The sequence below is a fragment of the Phanerochaete carnosa genome, assembly GCF_000300595.1.
Source record: "Phanerochaete carnosa HHB-10118-sp unplaced genomic scaffold PHACAscaffold_1, whole genome shotgun sequence".
Classification (NCBI taxonomy): Eukaryota; Fungi; Basidiomycota; class Agaricomycetes; order Polyporales; family Phanerochaetaceae; genus Phanerochaete; species Phanerochaete carnosa.
In genome coordinates, this window is record NW_006767628.1 from 5687117 (window position 1) to 5695415 (window position 8299).

The following is an 8299-nucleotide window of genomic DNA, read 5'->3' on the forward strand; positions in this document are numbered from 1 at the left end:
ACGCTCGTGGTGAGTTTCTGGCTTTTTTTTTGCTGCTTGGAAACGGGGCGTGTGCTGATGGTTTTTTGATTGCCGTTTTGCAGTACGACCCGTAAAAAAAAAGTAGTCTGATCGCACGAGTTTGTGCTTTCGAGATTTGCATGCTTTCGATGTGTTGTTGCCTTCTAGCTCCTGTTGTCGTATGCTCTGTATTCATGTAATAACAATCAACCTCTCGCTGTTGTCCGACGCCTGAGACTTGCGATTCCCCCTGGAATCGGCATCTTGGATTCGAGGTGGCAGGATAGGAGGGTGGACAGGAGCCTAATAGACGCTCACCATTTGGCACCCTGCCTTGCCGCGCCGCGCGCAAGCTTGCGCACGACATGCTTTGAGACCTAGTGCATGAATTACAATATTATTTTATGTTGTAATCTCGCCTGCAAAAGCACTGTAGAGCTAACGACAATGTGGATAAATGGCATTGCGGCGCTATGTTCAGCAGTCCGCAGCTGTCCCAAATACTTTTCGCTTATGTATCTTCTCCTTGGGGGGAATCGATTTATGAGGTGTGTTTAGCGTCCGGGCGCCTGTTCTCGCATGTTCAACTGCGTCTACCGTCCAGTCCGACTATGGCGTTACTCGTGTGGACAGACCCACGACCGGATATTCGTACATCGTTTCAGGCGTGGGAGGCCACTTGGGAACATGATTTCAAACGCAACTACGAGCCGCCAAGTCGTCTGCCGGAATGCGGCAGCGCTTCGCGCCTGTACAGGGATAACGTCGCGCTTTTTAACACAGGGCCCTGGTTTCTGTGCGTGGCGAGGCTGGCAAAGAATCTTTTCATGGAGCAGACCAGGCTCCCGACGATGGCCAGCGACATATGGGACAGCTTCGAGGTCGAATGGAGGGCGGCCTCTGAAGAGCGGCGGAAGGCGTCTATAGAGGAAGGCATACGCCGCGTTATGGTCTCAGCCCCATTGTCTCTGCGTGAAGACCAGAGGCAATGGTGCCCTGAATCCTCGGTCGAGCACCTTGTCTCAGATTACGGGCAGGGATATCTCGACCTGGCGATGTCTCTGACGTTGCCCATGTCCGTCGTGATCTCTGGAGACATTGCCCCGGTCCTTCCACCTCACCCTGCCATTGATCGCATCGAAAAGCTCTCGACTCATGAACGCAACACTCCCGGCTATAAAACAATCATTCGGACGCACATTCTCACGAGAGCCATGTTTTTGACTCGTATAGTCCGAAGTGTATTCGTGTCTTTTGTAAGTTCCCTTAATTCGCATACTAGCATAGCCCTATTAAGTCTGCCTTTCCAGTCCAAAAAAATGCTACCTTTCCAGTCCAAAAATTATGTAGAGATCGCCAACCGTCCAAGCTTCAGCTTTGCAGCGTGCAAGTCGTGGCGTCAGCTGGCTGCCTCTCTCTCCTCCAATGAAGAGAGACTAGTTCACGACGAATTCATGGAGGCCTTCCCAGGCGCAGCAAATAGGAGCAGTTACCCATGTAACTCTTGCGGCTTTTCCCGGACTGACACAAAGCAAGAAGGTAGCAAGAAGCTTCGTGCCTGTAGTGAATGTCGCAGGATCAATCGGCTCGTATTTTACTGCTCGCAGTTAGTATTATTCACCCACTGCTTGCTGCTTCGATGCCTCAGCGTGCAAACACTAATGATCTGCTATAGAGAATGCCAGCGCCGTGATTGGAAGCAAGGGAAGCCGTACCCGCACAAAGCAATCTGCGGAAAGCCTCTCACCGAGCAAGACGTTCCTGACATCCCAACCACGAAGAGCTTCTTCTCTGCAGACGGTCTGATACCAGATGCAGAGCCACAATTCCAGCGGATTCGGTCAACTACTCTCTACAATCAGATTGCGCTTCTGCTGAAACACGTCTGCGTAGATTACTTCGTACGTGACTAAGCTCGTTTCTACGAACTGAAGGTGTGCTGACGTTTGATGACTTAGATCTATGTGCCGAATGATACCGGTGTCTACAAAGGAAGGTCTGTAGTGTTCGATCTCGGAAGAAAGCCTCAGTTTATCTTACATCGCAACCGAGGTAAGAATGGGCATTTTTGGATTATAGACATATCTGACCACGTCCACGTAGCTCTTAAACGTGGTAATCACTCGGCTATACAAGCCATGTACGCGCTCCTCGTCGGAAGAGGTTCGGAGGTGGAAGCGGGGATGTCGCATATAAATTATGACAGGCCGATCCCTCCATCGCTGATTCACTCGCAGCTTGAGCTTGAATTTGGGGTCACAATCGACACCACACCGCTTTCCGTATCAGATCTGCACCGCCTCTGCACGGACGCCACCTCTGAAGAGCTCGCATATATAGACCGCGCACTTGATAAGTCCATTGACAGGCCGGCGAAGGAGAGGCTGGAATTAAAGGAGTTTCTCAAGAGCAACAGTCCAACTCCGTACCTTATAAGCTGTTGAATAACGTTCGCTATGTGCGTATGGGTACCAGGTAGTAATGACGAATTGTATATCGCCGTAGCTCAACATCCAACCGCTCGCTGTTTGGTCGCTATGCGTGTTTGAGACTCTCGCCGCAGAATTTGGCGTCCTTTGTAACGCGAAAAAGGCCGAGCGGACATGGCCCTGCCGAGAAAAGACAAGATTACCGCTGTCTTCTCGAGCCTTGTCACATTCTGAAGTGTGAAAGGACGCACATCTAAACATGTTACCCTCTCTTCCTGGCGTTGCCTCCTGCTGATGTGCGCTCGGTCGTAAGACTTCGGGCCAGCGGCCGGCGAACAGATCCCGCCTCTAGGGCTCGTCTGACTCCCACCTCGTGAAAGCAAAGTCCTAGCCAATGAAGACGCAACATCACACAAGCCCTGAATTTGGCCACCGTGGCTCAAAGCGCCTGACTGCGTTTACGAACTTCGAAGTCACGGTGCCAGGCTGCGATACAGAGTTCCTTAACTTCCCTGTCGGATATTATACGAGTACAGTTCTTCCCATGTTCGACCGAGAGGAACCGCGAGCCAAAACAGAGAGTACCCGACGTGGTCTCAGTTGGACGTAACATTGGTGTCCCGCGTCGTCGCGAATCCTACCTGGTTGTTACCGGCGTCCCAGACAAAGTAGAACCTCTCTAGCCACACGAAGCCGTTAACGAAGTCCAGGCCTTCACCCGAGGTGAACCAATGTCCCCGATTGCGAGATAAATACTGTCCGCGTTGCCGCCGATGTCAGTGTTCAGCTTTGAAGACGCAGATGAGCGAGTTACGCAGGATATGAGAAAGAGCAACGCACGACACGAGGCCAGATTTGCGCATTCGGGATGAACTCATATGTAGTCTGATGCAGCAGTGAGTCCGACTTGTAGGATGATACCAGAGAACAAAAACGTACATCGCCGATATTGAAGAACAGGCTCTGTAAATTAGCGAACTGCGCAGGAGTGATGCTCAACAGACCCGTGGTCGGGTCGAGCACCGCACCAGTGAGCTGTTGGTAGGTAGCAAAGGCATCTGTCGACAGCATTCATCACCTGGTCGGGCCATGCCAAGGCGAAACGGCTTACCAGAGGCCAGAAGGAGCAGAGTGGTACCAGTGTCGACAATGCCAGCGGTCTCGCTGAGGATGGTGGTGGATCCGTAGGCGACGGATTGGTCGATACCCACAAACTGATTGGCAGGGAAAGTGGTGGTCATTGGCCTGAGGGCAGGATACTTGAGCATTCCATGAATGCACGGCAGGCGGGATGGGTTCTGCTTACACGAAGAGAATATCGCTAGTAAGGTCTATCGCAGACGGATCAGTGCCACCGAGAGCGAGCTGCCCATCTGAGCCCGAAAGGCTGGTCACCGGCTCGAAGAATATGCCAATCTCCTTTGAATCGATGAGACCTAGGGAAAACGCATTGTCCAGGACCGTAGGCACCAACGCGCCATTAGAGGTGGTACCTGTGCCCGATGATTAGACAGTCGAAAGGGAACGACGTGAGACAAACCTGCAGTAAGGTCAGTTGGTCCTAGACTGTCAATGTAATAGGTCGGTGTTCTCCGGCGTACAGCTCTGAAACTTTACTCACCCTAAGATGCCGTCCACTCCCTCAAAGCCTTCAAAAGACGAGGCAACGCCAATAGCTTGCTGTGGAATTGTCACAAATTCTGTGAAGGACAGTTGGTCGAGGAACTCCTCGCCTGAGACATCCGACATTTAGTTGCATTCGACGTTGTTTAGAAAACATGGAGATTTACCGATGAAGGATCCAGTCTCGTACTGGACAAACTGAATCACGGGATGAGCGCGGTGATAAATCGCTGAAATTTCCGCTCACCATTTCCACACCAGTATCGTGGGAGGAAGGCATCACTGTGTATGGGCGACCCGCGCCGAGCCAAGTGTTGGCACTGCCAGTATCCACGATGAGAACATCTGTGTGACCAAAGAATGAGCTTAAGCTAGTTATGAGGCCGTATAATTGCATTATCACTTACAAGTGGTCGGATCGCTGCCGACCTCTGTCTGAAGGCTAGATATGAGCATAGAACGCCCGGTGTAACGTAATGAGCCAGGCTGACAAACACAGTGAACTGGAACGCCGTGTTTGTGGGTGAAGCGGTAGGGATGGTATCGGAAAATGTGGCATTGGTGCTCTTCTGCATGGCACTCTGCTGGAGGAATTTCGCTCTAGCCTGGTCGCGCTCCATAATGGTTTTCGGCCCAGTTGCATTAAAGCGACGGGTGAGCGGCAGCGTCACTGGGCTCTTGCGAACGGTCAGCGAGGTCGCCGCCGCAAAGAGCGCGAGGTAGCTTGCGACAAAGATATGAGAGAACATCTCTACTGCTTAGAGACGAGGGGCCCGACCTGTTTTAGAAAGAGCAGATGATCCTGTTATATCTATGCGACTCCAGATTTGCTTGATCAGTGTGCCTGGCCCGTTGCGTATGTGCATTCACATTGGGATGCGAGCGGTCCGGAGTTTATAGCATTGTCATACAATCGTGGCTCGTGGCACAATCTATAGTCAATGAGATAAGGTGGGAATGCGGCTGTGCCGGGAGAAGGGAAGAAACACATATAGGACCCAGCACTTTACGACAGCCGTCGAAGTGTGCATCCTAGGCCCGAGTGCGGTAAGTAAAGATGCGAGAATTTCCTATAGTAGCATCAGAGCGGCAGTCATGATAATAGGATGGTATACGTCCCTGGAAAATTACCATATGCAGCGGTTTTTTGAGAGAACATATTGATCTTGTGTCTGAGAAGTATCTCATGGTCTTCTGGCTCAGTGGGGGGGGGGGGGGGGGGGGGGGGTCACGCTGAGCGGCGGTCACGTCGTCACGAGGCCGCCGCTCTGGCGGCCTATTGTCACACGTCACACCCACCGCCGGCTGGTCGTACAGTGATACCCGTGACTATTGCTCAGTAAGCATGGCTGTCGACATCCTCCAAGCTATGTTCCATGGGAAACTGGGAAGGGACATGTCAACTGTGAGCATTAAAAACATTGAACGGCGCATCTAGACTCACCGCTATTCGGGCCCTGCTCCCCGGAATGCCCCTGGCAGGGCGGTTCGAGGCACCAGCCATACATGCTTCTCGCGGGAGAGCCGCACTTGCAAGCCCTGAACGTTAAATTGCATATGATCTACGGCCTTCTCTACGATCATTTGAAACCCTACGAATTTAATATGCTCAGCACCGCAGTTGTGGGCCTGCACCCCGCTCTAGGGATACCCCTCTTTGCGCTCCTCCTCACACGCATACCCCGCTCGCTTTTCGTCTACGCGCTCGCAGCACAATTCAGCCATTACGACCTCGCCGCGTGCGCGCCCATGTTTCTGCTTAGTACAGGACCGTCGTCGATACTCGAGGAGTGTGCTCAGCGCACGTGCGCCGTGTACCTGAACAGGCTACTCGGGCTCCAGACGCGTCGCGTGGAGGTCATAAAAGAGAACCTGCGCTAGCCGCTCGGCATTTATCGCCGGTGATCCGCGGTGGACTGCTGCAGCGTCGAGTCGTAAGCCGGTCTGGCACGGGCGTCGGCGTTGACCGCGGCGTATCTGATATGAGAGGCGCACCAGGGTAAGTAGAGGCTGACACGCAGCGTCTGTTTCACGTTGATGTTCTCGATAGAGCTAACGGCGGCGTTGATAGAGGTGACGTTTTCAAACATGACAACCGGTATACGATGCGACGCATGCAAAACGGTCTACGGCCAACGCCTGGTCCAAGCGCTGAGCAACAGGGCCCTTCAGAAGGTATACCTGGCCTTGTGCTCAATCAGCTATGGCAGGTCATTTTTCTGCGTGAAGAGTATGATTTGATGAACAAATGACAGGCGAGCGAGGGGACGAAGGGAACGAAGAATAAGAGCTTTCATACAACGCGAGCCCCTAAAACACACAGATGTTTGAGATCAATAACTCTCTTTCATATATATATATAAAGTCAGACACTATCATGAGTGCTGGAAGGCTATTGTCGCAGCTATACTTCATATAAATCTGGTCCAACCATGCTCGGCGGCCTTCAGTATGTTCGATGTCTAACAGCTTAGAAACTCCACGAGCGAGCTGCGCGGCGTCGCTGCCATTGTACGACATTGCTCCGCGGTACTGCTCTCAGGCTAAGTCAGACTTGGCGCTTTAGGGAGTGCTACATTGTTGTGATACGCGTCCTGAGCACTCTGTCGGGGCCAACAAACCGCTCAGGATGGAGGTCTTGCGTGACGGTACGCAGTAGCGGCACCTAATATGTCACTTCCGGCCGAATGAGGATTAAGGTCAAGAAATGCTTCTTGCGCAATCTCATTCACTTTCATATCAAACCCTTCACCGTCACGCAGCGAGATTTTGCACGTAAAACACATCGAGATACGCAGTTTCTCTGCTGTTTCATGCTGCTTATAGTTTCTCGATATCGCCCTGAGAACATCATCACACGGAACGAGCACGAGCAATACGCCCTGCGCCAGGCAACACAGAAGCCCAAGGAGGGCGCAGACCGTAAAAGCACGATACTGCTGTAGACTATGTGACTGACGTTAGTCTCGAGGATTCGCCTCTGCTCGCACTCACCATGAGCCTTAGCTACTCGTCAAACATGACGACGTCAAGATGCCCTTCTTACTCGGGATCGGGAACCGCGATTTTACAAGAGCCGCCATACTTTTCTTCAAGCTCTCACGCATATTACTATCTTGCTTCTGCCTCTGTGCACGGCTTCACAGCCAACACACCTCCCACAGTCCTGGCTTCCACGCGTCAACATTGTCCAACCACGAGAGATGCTTCTTGGCCTTAGCGGAGAATAGGCGCTGGAAAGCACCCTCGTCATCTGTTTTGCTGTTGAAGATGATTGCAATGAGCAGCGTTTGAAGGCTCTTCGGTGTGCTGGAAACGATCTTCGAGACCGTGCGCAGCGAAGCAGTAGTCATCGGAAAGCAATCAAACGTTCCCGTCGGGAAGGTGACGCGACGCTTCAACATAATCGGGACGTGGCATTTGCTCAGCCTTAGGCACTGAACGTCTTCATCTCGTGCTATGTATCTTGTAACTTTCTTGTATGGCAAACAGACCCGCACACGTACCACGTTCAATATTCGCAGTGAACTGTGCTATGGAGTGGTGAATAGCATGCTGCAGACAGACTCTTCAGCGACCCTCAGGAAACAACTAGAGCAGAGGGGTAATGAGCGCGTAAGACCGCACTGCGAAGGTCTCAACGCGCACCCTGGCAGGTAAGTGCAGGGTCCGGCGGACATACTTCGTCGAATGATACGTGTGAGGCTTGGAGTTCGCGCATATAGGATATAGGACGGGAATATCAGCGTTCTCATAGCGTAGTTTGTGTTTGCTTTCGCCTATACAATGTTGAGAAAAGGCGGTCGAGGCTATGGCGAACAACGGGGTGGCGGTGATGTTCAAACCGGAGTATCGAAGACGTGACCCGTCGTCGGGGTGTGACTGTCAGATGGGAAACATGGCTCAATATCGATGCAGCATCTAAAACGCCCTCTAGAGGCAGAGGAACGAGGACATATTGGAGATCATCGAGCAGAGGGTCCAATTGCTAGCTGTGGAAGACATTGCTCGGAGTCACGCGCCTCCACAGGCGACAGACCAGGGCGCAGAAAGCCAGAGTCCGGTGGTCATAATGGAGATGCTCGAGGATATAGTCGCAATCGATGAGTTCCTGGGGAAGGTGGGAGGACAGCGTCTAGAAGAAGAAACAAGTTCTTTGAGATGCTTTGAAAGCGACTGCCGAAGTCGCTCGCCACGGTCGGTCGCGGTTGGAACGATGATGGCCGCATCACTGGCTGCGGAATGAC

General features: G+C 52.3%; 3 protein-coding genes across 3 annotated transcripts; 2 read left to right on the plus strand and 1 right to left on the minus strand.

Annotated features, from left to right (window-relative positions):
- The first annotated feature begins 2066 nt into the window (after nt 1-2066).
- Nucleotides 2067-2613, plus strand: PHACADRAFT_248735 (uncharacterized protein). The gene has a single exon (XM_007391179.1). It carries the CDS (start codon nt 2139-2141, stop codon nt 2442-2444), a length of 306 nt encoding a protein of 101 aa, XP_007391241.1. The 5' UTR covers nt 2067-2138; the 3' UTR covers nt 2445-2613.
- Nucleotides 2614-2807: 194 nt separating this feature from the next.
- On the minus strand, nt 2808-5171 carry PHACADRAFT_180873 (uncharacterized protein). Its single transcript, XM_007391180.1, has 12 exons — nt 4831-5171; nt 4544-4775; nt 4460-4487; nt 4300-4397; nt 4220-4250; nt 4051-4162; nt 3970-3995; nt 3736-3922; nt 3541-3674; nt 3369-3487; nt 3270-3314; nt 2808-3184 (listed from the first exon to the last, which is right to left on the minus strand). The coding sequence occupies exons 2-12, from the start codon at nt 4670-4672 to the stop codon at nt 3026-3028; spliced, it is 1068 nt and encodes a 355-aa protein (XP_007391242.1). The 5' UTR covers nt 4673-4775; nt 4831-5171; the 3' UTR covers nt 2808-3025.
- Nucleotides 5172-5558: 387 nt separating this feature from the next.
- Nucleotides 5559-5933, plus strand: PHACADRAFT_191043 (uncharacterized protein; the record flags this gene model as incomplete). Its single annotated transcript, XM_007391181.1, has 1 exon — nt 5559-5933. One exon carries the CDS (start codon nt 5559-5561, stop codon nt 5931-5933), a length of 375 nt encoding a protein of 124 aa, XP_007391243.1.
- Between the last annotated feature and the right edge of the window lie 2366 nt (nt 5934-8299).